The sequence below is a fragment of the Micropterus salmoides genome, unplaced genomic scaffold, assembly GCF_014851395.1.
Source record: "Micropterus salmoides isolate LMB-PRFRI ecotype aquatic unplaced genomic scaffold, ASM1485139v1 Ms_hic_scaffold_2, whole genome shotgun sequence".
Lineage (NCBI taxonomy): Eukaryota > Metazoa > Chordata > Actinopteri > Centrarchiformes > Centrarchidae > Micropterus > Micropterus salmoides.
The window spans coordinates 21293155-21307750 of record NW_024041150.1 but is presented as its reverse complement, the minus strand read 5'-3'; the positions used below and the strand labels follow the sequence as shown (position 1 = coordinate 21307750).

Genomic DNA, 14596 nt, shown 5'->3' with positions numbered 1-14596 from the left:
AGAAATAAGGTGCTAGTCAGCTGGTTACAAGAATCTCATATACAAGAAGTCATTTTCTCTGCACAAAACTTATTCAGTAAAACGTAAAAAATAAAATAAAATAAAAAAAATGGATGAACACTGTACAGCATTTTCTGTCTTTTGAGGATGACTATTTCAACTGGGTGTACACTTGACAAAGAGTTTGTCACGGACAGTCACGTTTTTCGTTCAGTGTCGGCGTCATGCGCCACCACGCACCCGATACGCTATTTCAAATTCCCAGTTCTGACCGGTCGGGAACGCGGCATTAGTATATTTGTTATGCCTGTAAGTTAAACAACAAAAAACACATTTATTGTTGGACAAGGTGAACTGGTTCTACAGTATCCTACGAACACGTGAATGTTACAGGCTTCAGGCTCGTTTTAATAGTTAATAAACAATTAGGCGACGACTGTTTCCAACCGTAGAAAAATATTGCATTGTACATAGAGCTCTCTCTGAGTAGTCTCCAACTTACATAGTAGCAGTCATTCATTCCTGTAAGTAGCCATCTGACCTGTCAGGACATTTAGCAATCCCAAAAGAGTTGTTTTTCCCCAGTTACAATTTGCATTTCATTTGTCCTGTAATAATATACTATATTAAGGTATTCTTTCACCCAAGTTCAAGTATAACATGGCTGTAGGGAATAATATAAAACACATTAAACCTAGACATAGATTTAACATTACAGTGTATTGCTCATATTTCATACACATTTATAAGCAGTCATTACATGCATACACTCAACACCTTAGTCTAGGGGCTTTGGGAAGGTGTTGCACTAATAAAATCACAGGCTTAGCATATGCAGAGATTTTATTTTTCCTTCTTTATTGCAGAACATACATTTAAGTCTCCACCACAACTGATTAGAACAGAGTAATAGAACAGAGTAATAGTAAGAAACAAATGCTCTTTTTTCTAATCATTCACATCATTGTAATGCTTTTAAAACCAGTTGGCAACACTCTGCCACCTTAGATGGATCAGACACTGATGAGTACTTGGAAATCTGAGCGTTGACCCCTAGGGAGCGAGCCAGGTCCTGGGCTGTCTGGTCTGAGGCCACAGTGGTTCCCAAGGCCACCAGCAGCCTAAACACAGCCTCCTTGTCTTGTACGGTCTCCAGAGCTCTACTGGCCACAGACAGGCACTGGGCCTTGCCCTCGAGATCGGGTTGGCTGTGCAGGCAGCCAGCGTAGTTAAGCACAAGAGTGGCCAGGGCAATGTGGATGTTCTTATTGCAGACGGTGACCAGGTCAGAAGCATGTGATAGCACCGTTTCACGCTGGGCCATGAGGAGGGCTCTACCGTGCCTGCCACTAAAGCAGTTACACAGAGTCCGCAGCGCCAGCATCTGGTTGGCAGGACGTCCCTCAGGCCTCATCAGGCTCAGCAGGTGGTTGCACAGCTGGACTCCCTCTGCCTCTCCACAGAGGGTCTCGTTAACCAGGGGGTGGCGCACTGCCAGCCTCATAATGTCCAGGATAGGGAACACAATGTCTAGAGTCCAGGGGTAAGGAAAGGGGAGTTTGGTTAGCAAACTTACATTGAGAATCTTAAAGCACGTGAAAATTACTTTTTTTGATAATTACTTCAAATCATTTCACAAAATTGAAATGAAAGGCAAAAAATATAAATAAATTTTGTAGGAATAATGTACCTTCAGGCCAGTGAGAGGCCTTCCAGAGCAGGTTTATCTGTTGGATGGTTGGGGGAGGATTGGAGGCGTCACAGACAGACAACAGCAGCCTCTCAAGATTTTCCAGAATTTCTTCTGAGAGCTTGTGCTCCTGAGGGGCGCTTCCATTCAGCTCCTTCACCTTGGCTGGTGAGGAAAGAACAATTCATTGACCCCACATAGAGAGGAAACTTGAAGGAGAGTAAGTGATTCTGCAGGATTGTTGATTTTTGAACTCAACCAAACAAATACACCTCTCCCTTTAGTGCTCCGTCAGAAGTGTAGGAAAATTGGATTTTTTTCAGAGCACACACAAAACAGAGAGCTAGCAAACATCTTTAAATGTAATTTATAAGACTTTAACACTCATCAGGACTGTAGTGATGTGGTCTGATCATCTTTTATTTACAGTGTCCAAGCTACCAACAAACTCCTCAGACATAAGATAAGACACCATCTTACAAAATGGTTTTTAACCAATAATCTTCACATAGTTGAAAATGGCAACCTGTGGAGGCACATCATCAAACCATGCTTGAAATGCTTACCAATGATCTGCGGGGCACTGGCTTGCTCAAAGGTCACACCGTCAGTCTTGGGGAAGTAGATGTTGGTTGCCGTCTGTCTGAGGGCTGCTGAGGAGTAGGCACCTCCGCCTGCAGGGTAGGGAGGGGCATGACCAAGTGAGTGTGAAACTCAACATTGAAGAATTAAAAACAGAACGCAACTGCCGCGTACCATTTTCGCATAGGAGAAATGTGTACATGGGTCTACCAATGAACAGCTGTCACAAATGAAACCCTGGTCCCTCGACACACAAGCCTCACGAATTCATTATCTCAGCTGTAAAGAGTGTTTCTTTGGTTTGTCTCTTGTTTACACCAATGTTTCCCACAGGATTTTAAGAGACTATGGTAGGTGGGCCTTGGACACTCTCGGGGGCTCCGGGGGCATGCACACATTTTAAAGTTAAATGCATTAATTTGTTGCAGTACCTATGAAGAACTTTGTACACTTGTAAACAATGTTGTGTAATAAACTATGTGTATGTATCATAAACCTATTGTAGAGCAATAAATGGTGATGAAACAGCAACAAAAGTCAACAAATTTAATGTTTTTCCAAAAACCCTAAATCAAAGAATAGAAAGTAGAATAAGTAATTTCCCTAACATGTTATTGTTTTGGGTTTTTTACTTTTAATGGACACATGGAATATGTTTTATACTTTCAGTGAATTTAATCCAATTCATTTCATTTCCATACTGTTTTAGATACCTTATTTTGAAAACCGGGCCTTGTCACATTTGTATCCTCGGGCTAAATTCATTAAGTCCAACCCAATTAGATAAATAATGTTGCACGTGGTTCTCTTATCGCGTAACATGAAGCCTTCATAGTCTCTCTTCAGGTAGGACTCTCAAACTGCAACACTTGTCTTTGTAAAGAGAGAAACTGACAGGATAAAGTCGCTAACCTGCCTGTCAGCTCGCTCTGGTCCGTTACAGTGGATTTACCATGAAGGCTTTAATACGTGCGCACTCCAAATGTAGGCGCGGCTATCTTAATCGTCTTCTCACAAACGAGTGACAGGAACAGGCCGTTATCGTTACCGTAGTTACCTATGGATAAAAGCGGTTATCTCGAGTTGAATGCCAAAGTGTGCGTGCTTACAGTAGCGCGGAGCAGCGGCGCGAAACACAACTTTAGAGGTCTGAAATGTAATTATGAGATGTGTAAAAAAATATTTTTGGTTCATTTTGAAACTATGGCGGAAAACTATGGCAAATTAGACTACGGCGGGCCGCCATGGTCTCGTTAATTAATGGGAAACACTGTTACACCAAGTTGCCCAAAATTCTGAGGTAACTCACCTGTGAAGGGATCTGCCACACCTACAGGAGCACTTGGGTTCGGACCCGACCCTGGGATGTAGCGACCAGAGCCTGAGAGGGGAGGGGGGGAACCCAGCTGTGAAAGGAAGATCTCTAGTGATATTCACATTCTTAAGTCTTTAAGTAAACATACTGTACCTGTGAAGGGATCGGCTCCAAAGGCTGACCTATCATCAGAAGCCCCGGGGATGTACCTAGCTCCTCCTGTCACATAAAGAGACAACACTTTAAAGAAAACCTACATTTAGTCTAATAAACCGTAAATACTGTAATGAAAACATAAAATAGTGTACAGTGTATAAACATAAGACATTGACTGTTTCTGCAAAGTAGAAAAACAAGCTAAAGTGTCCCATCTTTTGGCCTCACCAGTGAATGGGTCACCACCAGCTGGTTGGGCTGCTCCCACCACATGTCCTTTGGTGTTTTCGATTATAAAATTGGCAACCTGGTCGAGGAACATGGGGCTGAGGTCATTCTTCTGCAAAAAGTTGTGCGCTGTCAGCCAGGGGTCCTCTGACACGTTGTAAGGCAGCTTCATGGACGGCCCTCCCTCATTCACATCAATAGTGAAGACGTAGTCGTATTCCTGTGAGGAGATCACGAGTCATTAATGACTTTTCTCATGTGTGCGTGCACAGTTGGCCTCGTCAGAACGCTTACGGTCTTACCTTTCCTTCATACATCACGCTCTTGGAGGTCTGTTGGTTTGAGCCTCCGACCACATCTCCGATTTTCATCCAGCGGCCATCACTGACGCTCCACTGATACGCCTCCACCTTCTGTCCATCTTTTATGAGCCGTGTCTGTCCGTCTCGATTCCCTGGAGGAAAAAACGCAAACAAAATCATCGTGATGCCGAAATAGCGTTGGCACTTTTTCATTATCAGACAATTGTGCTATCTTGGATGTGCAGCGTATGAACCAGAAACACCAGATTAACATCTATTATACATATGATCAAAGACATTTTCTTACCAGGCTCATTAAGGTGTTCCCTTCCAGGGAGGTCCTCCATTTTGATATCTCCAAGATCGCCTGTCTTCGGGTCAATGGTGGTTTTGGAAAGTTCATCTTCAAAGGCCTGAAGATCTTCTGCACTGGCCATGCGGTCCTCAGCTTCCGTAAACACACGGATAATGCCATCACTGTGGTCAGAGGAGCAGCGACTGGGTAAGCCACAAACCTACTTACTGTGTCTTTCCATTTGAGAATCTCCATTATGGTGTGTGACCGAAAGAGTGATGTCAGAAATGAAAAGCAGTGGACAGAAGTAGAAAAAGGTGCTTAAATGTATATGGCGTGTCATTATCATGGAAATGATTCTGACCTGACCGCACATTAGCATGCAAAATGCAGTTCTGTTACCTGGCTCCAACAGCTATATCACCATTAGGTAGAATACAGCAGCACCAGACAGACTGGGCAGGCAGACGGATTGTCTGAGAGCACTCTCCCTGCCTCCATATCCTTAAAGTCCTGTCTTCTCCTGTGCTTATGAAATCTAAGGGGAAAAGAAAGAGTCTGAGGTCAGGGTGAGCCAGCAACCATCTTACAGCAGGAAAACAAATGGATGCTGCTTCAATAAATTATATATATTATTTTATGTTACCATATTTTAACAAGGAACTACAAATTTTGTTTCGTTATGCAGCCTTGTGCTGTATAATGACTAATAAACAACCTTGTACTTTGTACCTTGTAAACAACTGAGCACCAGCTATTAGTTAAACACACATTACAAGTCTCCCATTCAGCTCTTTCATAGGCCTTTAAATAGGAATATAAATGAACAAACCTTGGCTATTGGGGAAGACAGCCAGGCTGTAGATGTAGTTGGTGTGGCTGTAATACACCTGAACACATTCACCTGTCACCAGCCACCTTCTGATACTTGTGTCATTGCTGCAAGAGAAGAACTCAGTATTGCTGATCACTGCTAGTCCCCTCACGCAGTCCTCATGGCCTAAAAATGAAAAACAAAAAAGTTGTGTTGTAATCATGAGTTTTAATGTGTTAATGTTCATTTATCACCAAAGAGTGATGCCATTTGATATTTAAAATTGAAATAACTGTTGGTTTTAATCTTAAGTGTTGACTAAAACCAATCAAAAAGTATTGAGGGTGAACTGCTTACAATAATGCAAGCAGAGATCAATTGAATAAGTTCAAACATTATTTTTTCCACTTACATTAACCGACTGCAAACTCTCACCTGTAAACGTATTTTCACATCGGCCGGCTTTCCATAGCTTGATGGTCTTATCTGCTGAACCAGACAGCATAAGCCCTTGTTCAGGTAAGATGACCACTGCCCACACTGCTGCAGAGTGGCCCTGTAGCAAAATGAACATGCAGAGATTTTGCTCTATCACACCACCCAATCATCCCAAGATGACTGTGATTGGTTTAAAGAAATACAAACAAGCCTGCGTTTTTCCTGCCTATACGAGAATGATAATGAGCGCAGCCAAACCGTTCTCCAGCGCTGGGGCAGAACAACAACAAAGTGTGGCGATAGGCCTGGCTACAGTTGCATAGATTAAATCAATGTCAAGGCATTTTGTAGAAGTGCAAATATCTACTACAGTCTGTGGCAGACCCCCCCCCCAAGACACAGCATACCTCCAAGGTCATCATGCACTTCTCATTGAGCCAGACTTTGGCCGTGGTGTCCCAGGAGCCGCTCAAAAGCGTCCCAAACTTCCCAGAGGAAAGAGTGCAAACTGTGGAGATTATCAATAGAAGGTTGGAACCAGATAGACTGCAGCGATGTTTAACAGCAAATGAATAACAGCAGAGAAAATTAGATCTGTATTAGAATGTAAGTATCCTGGGAGTGTACTGGTAAAGCACTACTCACCTGTATTTTTGTGACCCTTGAGAGTGAATAGGGGCTGGGGTTGGTCCAGTGTGAAAACACAAATGTTATTATCATTTCCACCTGTGGCAATAAGTCCTCGAGGATATGTTTCACTGGGTGCAATGATGCATACACAGGATACAAAATTTGAGTGTCCAGACATACAGTGCATCTCTGTGAAGCCGTTGTCAGGGCTGTCAAGAGGAGAGGGAAAAGAGCCAAGTGAGGGTTAACGTTACTTGTGTGGAAACAAGTGGTTGACAACTGTGTGGCTGATAACTGCAAGGGTCACTACATGTAATCGACAGACATAACACCACTCCAAAATCTGGTTACTTTGGCAACGAACATCCGCGTTGTGCCCACTGGCAGTTACAGTTGAATGAATGACAAAGCTAATTTGAGTACACGTTAGCTAGCAATGCAAGGTAACGTTAAAATAGCTACCGTTACCAACGTTAACACGAGTTTACTACTAGTAAATAACGTCCTTAACGTCGGAGAATTTGGCTTGCTACCGTTCTTTGTCAGGACACCTTTCCTGACGAAATAGTTACTTAAAAACTGAAACACATCGTAACCAACCACCACAATTACTTAGTCATTAGCATGCTAATGCTAGCTACCCTGAGTTTGGCACCCAGACTCTTCCGCTTCGGTCTCTGGACACAGACACGAAAGCTCCTTCTGGAAAAACAGCAGACGCGAGTCCCCTGACGTCCATTTCGTGGCCCGGGATGGAGCACCTGAGTTTGTATGAGTTAGATGATGCCATTTTGACCCGAAAACACAATGAAACTTCCACAGTAGAGTGGCGTTGCTGTCAACAAACACTGGCCGCTAATGCTAGCGGAAGTTGAATGACGTCACTGACCCCAACGTTGAAATGAATATAATTTAATTTGAATTACTGTTGAATGTGTGTGGTGATAACTTTAAAGCGTTACCACTGATAAAATTTATTCACAAGTATATTTTAATAATCTCTGATAAAAACAACAACAACAATCTATGTAAAAAACACACATCAGTAGTGTTCAGGTGTTGTGAGTAAAAACAAAAGGCGCAGAGCAAAGCAGGAGCTGAAGAGCTGGACACAGCAAATCACATCTTGAGGGTTCTGATTCAGCAATCAGCTCCTCTGGCACCTGTAAAGACAACAATGGGTAGACAGTTAAGCAGCTTCTTTCAAATTGCCATAAAGCTACTGAACTCTGAGATCGCCTCAGCATGAAAAACTCTCCGGCATGTAACAGGGGTGGCAATGTGAAATACACTGTTTACTAATATGGGCAACGGTTTGCTGCTGGACACTGGACAATAATAATTCATGCTGCTAGACACCTGTTGACTACTCAAGTCAGATCTTATTGAACGTTTATTATAAGACTCTTATTTCATTTTTCTTATTGAACTGTACTACCTTTTTAGGCAAATTCTAATCCACCAAACAAACTCAGAGGCGGCTCTCACACACCTAATTTCTCACCTAAACTAAACTAACTTTATTAAACTCAGTAGCACCGCCCTAGTTAAAGCCCAGCTACCTGTCTGCAGGCATAACGCTCATTATATGCTGGCAAAAAAGGTGGATGCAAATCTCTACAGGTAGCCTCCCAGCAAGCAATAGCCATCATTTCACCGTCTAGGTTTACTACAGACCTGATTTAGTCCGGCTACGAGTATCCCACTTCTAGCCACAATAATTTTACATGTGGTTACATGACGTTTTTGCCAAAATAACTTGCAAGGTGTATGATATTCCATCATGTAAGCAAGGTCTACAGTGATTACAAGGTTTTTTGTTTTATTTCAGACCGGCTATTTCTAGCCCAATTTTAGTCAAAACTGTCAAAAATGATTTAGTGTTTTTTGCCCTGGCACCACGTCAGATGGTTGATATCCTATTATTTTTGCAATGTCAGTAATATCTACAAGATATTAAGTGTCATTAAATTGACATGGTCTATCTGTAGCCACGATTTAGCTCTTATTTGTACAGGCTACGTGTAGTCTGCTTTTAGCCCACCCGGCGAAATCAAGGCAATCAGTGGTCTAAAATCAGCAGCTTGGCTGTAGCCCTGTTTCAGATCAAATTGGTTACATGTAGTTTTCACCCATACAGCTGTTGAGGTGCGTGACATCATATCATCAAATGCAAGTAAACGTTTGAAATATTTAAACTATCTTTAAATATTTAAACTAACTTTATTTTTGCTGTAAGTTCCCTGCATTAAATTTCATTCCAATTTAAAACAAAATGCAATTACTATTTTCAACCACTAGATGGCAGCTGTAGCCCTACTGACACATGACTACTGACAACACGAGACTTGAAAGTTAGTAGACATCAGGGACAGCCCTGGTAGACACAAGGGGGTAAGCCAGAGATCGGACAGTGAAGCCGACCAAAGCCTGCTTGGAGGGATCAGATAAACACCAGAATACCAGCTACCAGAATTACGGTGTTTCTGCCGTTGTTCTACGTCATTAAACCATGGTAATGCTGTGCGATCATGCGCAGTAGATGCTGGTGCCAACAGGAAGTAGCCCTGTAGTAATATTTTATTAAAGTATATCCAGCTGCAGCCCGCAGACCTGGGGCGAGTTCAATCTCAAAACGTTTTGCATCGGTTTGCAACGTTTTCTGATTGAACAACATGTTTCCTTGCAACGTTGCGCAACGTTCTGCAACGGGCATCGAGGTATGTTTTCTCCCATTTGATTGGGGTGTCTCAGGTGTTACCCAATCAGCTGCAACAAGTTTAAACACAACGGCGTTAAAAAGGCAGGAAAATGCAGTTCGCTTGGGTACACAACAGGGTGGTCAGGGGACCATCGTTTCCATTGAAAAAAAACGTTTTGCTACGTTTTGTCTGCGCTTAACTCGCCCCTGATGGAAGTTGACAGGAGTGTGAACTTCCAAATATGGTTTGTCGCAGAAGACACCGCACACAAAACATGATGACGTGTAAGGGTTAATCTCGGCTCACGTACAGTATAGATCCTACTTTTAACCGTTTTATTCTTTAGAGGCCAACAACAGAACTTTAAGTACACTTCTGAGAAGTTGTGAGGCGAGAAATCAACTGTGTAGATGTCGAATATCAGCAGTCTGACGAAAACTGAATACATTTTCGATTCGCCGTCAACGTTTTTGGAGTTGACAAGTGCCGACCATGGTGCCTGCGGGTGTCAATATATAGCTACAGTAACGTTAGCGGAGGCTGCACAGCAACACAATGGAGGTTAGCCCTATCTGCTTGCGGCCGATGTGCGCCACTGTAGGGTTAACGTTAACCGGTTGACATGCATACAATCAATAACCTTGGGCACACACCCTGTGATGGTTAGGGTAAGAGTAATATACTTCGGGGGGCTGTCAGGAATAGTTAACCAGCTAGATCCGGTTAGCTCCCCCAGGTCCAGTCACACAGACCACTGCAGCCAACACAGCAGATGTGTACAGCAACCGCTGAACGAGTGTCAATGTTCGTAACGCTATTCTATCATTAAATTCTCAGTACTGTTGTAAAGTTTTAACCTACATCAAGATACATCTGGCTCATGATATACAGAATATTCTTGGTTTGTGAAACTTAAAATCACTATGGAACAAATAAAATATACAACAACAACAGTAATGAATTGAAACATTGCTTTATTATTATCATCATTACACTTTTACAAATAAATATTTACAGTATTAATATACTATAATATTATATAATTATAGTATAAAGTAAATATTAACGCATAATGTACACTGATTGGTACATTGAAACTTATTTATCGGCTTTTTTTTTTTTTTTTAACAGCTCTTTGTGGGCCGAACGGCCGAGATAAACGTCATCATGTTTTGTGCGCGGTGGCTTGTGGGACGAACCATATATGGAAGTTCAACTTCCGTCACGTTTGTGTGGTTTGTCTGCGGGCTGCAGCTGGACCCTTCTCATTTTATTGGTCCAAAACTGGCTTTACTGCTCTCCATTCAAATCAGCAGGGTGGCTTCTTCCAGTAATATATTGTCTATGGGTAGACATCAGAGTCGCCAGATCTCGCGATAAACAAATTGGCCATTTTTAAACGAGGGGTTACGATTTCGGCCTTTCAGCGAGCAATGGGCGAGAGTTTACTGCAAACGCTGGAAGCAAAAAGACATTTACCTTGGTCTTGTAAGTATCTGTGTCTTTGTTTGACGTGTCTTCATTATTTATCTATATTATTTGTTAACATGTGTAGGGTAACAGTGTGGAATAAGGCACGTTGTGGTTAGCTTAACATGCTGCATGCAAGTGTAACTTAACGTCATTCCATACCCACAGGTTTCCTCGTGCCCTTAAAAACTCTTACATTATCTGAATTCAGAGGGGGTGAATATGAAACATGTGCAACCTTACCTATTATAATTTGTTATGAAAGTCACACATATATTTTACTCACTAGATCATTATGATATTAAAATATGAGTTGTTGACTTCTGACTTTGCTACTGACAGCTTTCGCAATTGTCTATTTGGTTGTTCTAATGCAACATGATGGCTAAAACATGGGTCAGTAACAAATAACGGCTTTTAAATTAAAAAGAAAAACACCTTATAAATGAAGAGTTTTTTTGTTTTTTTTTTACCTTCCAGCCCCCTGCGACCCTGTACGCAGGATAAGAGGTTGACGATGGATGGATGGATGGATGGATGTTTTCATTTAAAATCATTTGTTGATAGTAGTCATGTCTTAACAAAACAGTGAATGTAGTCACTTGTAATTTTTACTTAAGTTCATATTCTTACATATTCAACAGTTATGGATCCCATTTACCCGAGAGACTGGTGCCAACCAGGAGACCCATCTGATGCTCTTGCTACATCAAGTAGCAGCTTAGATGAAGATCTAGTTTTGGATGCAGCCAGCCACTTTATTTTGCCATTATTTATGTTTTTATTACTGCATGTTGTTAAAATTGTTTGTATTTTCATATAAACTGTCTTGTATTTATAATAATATTTTATCAATAATTCCTTTACATTTTCATCAGTTGTCTACGTTGTAATCCTTTTTCTTAATAAAATCTTTATATTTAATTTGTTTGAACAGATTACCATTCATGAGAACCTGTTATGTTTGAGTAAAAACAAACCTTTAGCCACTATTCTGTTGTCTATTAGAGGTAGATATGTAGTCATTCAAAAGCTGTATATTTGGTCTATTCTTGGGTTATGATTAGACGTCTATTAAGTTTTCACTGACATCCCAAATTCAACCTTGTTTTAGCCTAGACGCATTTTCACCATCTAATACAAGTCTATATGTAGCTGTTCAATGGTGGTCTGATTGATGACTAGACTACTTTTGGGTTATGGTTAGACGTCTACGAAACTTTCACCGACAGCCCAAATTCAGCCCTGTTTTAGCCTAGACGTCTCTGCTCTGTTTGGACGTCTATTTGGCGTCTTTTAACCGTGAATGTGCTTGCTGGGCTACAACAGCTGTTCAGCCGAATTATGCATCCACCTCTTAAGCTCCTTATCAGAAACGTCGCTGATCAAACGCAGTTATCACCTCATATTGTTTGCTAAATCACAAGGAATGCCACATATACTAAGTGTAATAACTTATTGATGACTCTAAACGTCCTTCAATATGTACTTCGATCATCAATCATCCCCACAAAGAATAGTATAACGTTATCGTTTTTAATCAGTACACTCGGAGGTGCACGACTCTCCTCGACGGTCAGGCAGAACTCTGCTGCCGCTCCTCCAATTTTAAACCCTTCGTGTCCATCGGGATCAGGTGCAGCCACTTATAAGTAACCTTATCTGACTAGTTACAGTACGAAGCCAAATCCAAATCTAACATTGCCCGTTTGTAAAGTTTACTGTTAACATCAAGTCAGCTCACAGAGCTGAGCCAGAGACATATGAAAGCATTTTAACCCTAATGTCTAACACTAAGGTTAATCTAATACATTTTGGCTACTCTCTTCTTGCTGACTTGTCTTTGACTCCTTAAAAGCTGCGGTTAGAACACACTAACAATTAACTCCCCTTAACTTAGCGTCGTTAGCAGCTTGGGGCTGCTCGTATCGGGCCAATTAGCGTAAACAGCTAAGCTAACAAGTTATATGCCGATAGCGATACCTGTTAAATATTGTTAACACATAATAAAATACAAGAATTTCACTCACCAACTGGAATACGGACTTCCTGGAGGTTCTCTCTCCAATAAACCTCAGAGTCTGCCATTATTCATCCGGTATCTGCGTGTAGAAATGTCCGGCTCCAACAGGCTGAGCCTCAGAGCTCCGTGTGTTGTGGCTGAGTGAAAGCAAACACTGCTAGTCGTGACAACGGCCAGAGACACCTGTCAATCAAAGCGGCCACGCCCCTAATAATGCAGAACTTTATGGCTTAATATAATTTAAACAGGTGAGTTATAACACACACCCCTGCTCGTGGTCCTAATGTGCCTCAGATTGGCTTAGCAGGACAATGACGTTCAAGAACAGGACATTTTTGCTGTTCTGCTGTCTTTGGCTAATATTATTAATTCAATTTCACAATGTTTGGTGTTGATTAAATGTTAATTAAATGAGACCCTTAATAGTTATCCATTTAATATGAGTAGACTCGAATAGAAAACAGTACAGAATGAATTATAACCAAAACAAAAATATTTAGTTGATTTGAAAAAGGCAAACTCCCTTATGTGTAAATGTTTAGATTTTGTTGATTTAGTGTTAAGTGTTTGCTTTTTGACCTTCTACTATGATTAAGTAGGCCTAGGCTTCGTAGTTAAATTGTTTCTTCTCTGTCTGTTTAAACTGTGTTTATTGTTGGTATAAGATGGGGGGTCTGCAGGGTATTTTATTTTGAAAATGGCTGCGGGTTCTCTCTGGAGAGGAGCAGAGAGACGCGTCTGCGCGAGTTCAATCTCAAAACATTTTGCTACGTTTTGTAGGCGCTGAACTCGCCCCTGGTGTGAGCACAAGCATTGGCTAGAGTGGCTGCGATCAGCTTGTGCAGCAGTGGACTTTCTATAAATGACTTTGTAGCAGGTGGGCACCATGATGAAGCTTGCTATACATGTTGTAAGTTCTTATTACTAGTCCAATGATAAAAAAAATAAGTTTTCTTGTTAGTCAACCAGTTAAATTTTGCAAGATTCAAATGTCTTGTGGATGATAATGTGCTCCATTTAAAAAAGCGGCACTTTGACAGGAAGTGCTTTTCAATTAAAATGTGCCTGATAACATTAATTTGAATTTACTCAATATTCTCTGTATTTGGGATTTGATGCATATAATGCTTACATTATATTTAACTACAATGGGTGGATTTTATTCCAAACATTTTTATTTGAAATTTAATTTAATATTTGCCTCAAAATCAAAAACACAATCATATTGAATATATTCTACCGAAAACATTAATTCAAATCTACATGACCACAGAATCCTTTTTTACAGTGTATGATTTAACAGCTTTTTCGTTTGTACACTCACATATTGAAAGAACATATTGCTTAATGTTAGCAGCAAGGTCCAGAAAATTCTCCTTCTTTTTTAAAGAATTTTGACTCACATAATACTCTGAAAATAAATTTTTGTCATTTTTAGTAAATCCAAACAATACATTTTCCCACTGCAATGCAAATTTAGGGTAAATATGGACAACCATAAACTGTGACACTTTGTGGGCAAGACCAAAATAAATACAACAGTGTTTCGTTTAGTTCTCCACAGAAAGTACAGCTGATATCAATGTGCTTTTTCAGTTTTTGCATGTAATAGTTAGTGGAGTAAAACCTGTGAAGTATTTAAAATGATCTCCTTAACTTTGTTGGCTAAAAAAAACTTGTGCGGCAAAAGCCAAACTTTTTCCCAACAAATGAGGACCAATATGATAAAGCAGCAGGTGTCCTCCTAATGTCCTGTTGAAAAAGTTGACGAATTGCCTTATTCTTACTTTTAGTTTGCAGCGAAAAAAACAGATATTCCCAAAAGTTGTTTCCTTCACATCCACCAGTGCAGGGGGATCATCAAATCCATTAAAACCTTTAACCTTTAAGTGAGATGACAGCTGAAGGTATCGCATCGAAGACGATAGAGAAGTCCTTTGGTGAAATAGGG

At 40.9% G+C, this 14596-nt stretch overlaps 1 protein-coding gene across 2 annotated transcripts; it reads right to left on the bottom strand.

The window, feature by feature from the left end:
* Positions 1-725: 725 nt before the first annotated feature.
* plaa (phospholipase A2-activating protein) lies at positions 726-12744 on the bottom strand. 2 transcript variants are annotated; one of them, XM_038731673.1, is made up of 15 exons: positions 12653-12744; positions 7092-7613; positions 6466-6659; positions 6228-6328; positions 5818-5938; positions 5401-5568; positions 4971-5106; positions 4581-4750; positions 4274-4425; positions 3972-4191; positions 3741-3806; positions 3582-3653; positions 2257-2364; positions 1691-1855; positions 962-1530 (listed from the first exon to the last, which is right to left on the bottom strand). In XM_038731673.1, exons 2-15 carry the CDS (start codon positions 7238-7240, stop codon positions 962-964), a joined length of 2391 nt encoding a protein of 796 aa, XP_038587601.1. In that variant the 5' UTR covers positions 7241-7613; positions 12653-12744. The 2 variants fall into 2 exon arrangements, with proteins under 2 accessions (XP_038587602.1, XP_038587601.1); XM_038731674.1 differs by lacking the exon at positions 12653-12744 and having other exon boundaries at positions 726-1530; positions 7092-7240.
* Between the last annotated feature and the right edge of the window lie 1852 nt (positions 12745-14596).

Bases quoted from the DNA above. Each gene is read 5' to 3' on its own strand.
- plaa (XM_038731673.1), bottom strand. From the start codon at position 7,240: ATGGCATCATCTAACTCATACAAACTCAGGTGCTCCATCCCGGGCCAC. The intron at 5,569-5,817 runs GTGAGAGTTTGC...TTTCATTTTTAG, and splicing joins ATGTGAAAATACGTTTACAG to GCCATGAGGACTGCGTGAGG. The intron at 1,531-1,690 runs GTACATTATTCC...CCTGGACTCTAG, and splicing joins GGCCTCTCACTGGCCTGAAG to ACATTGTGTTCCCTATCCTG.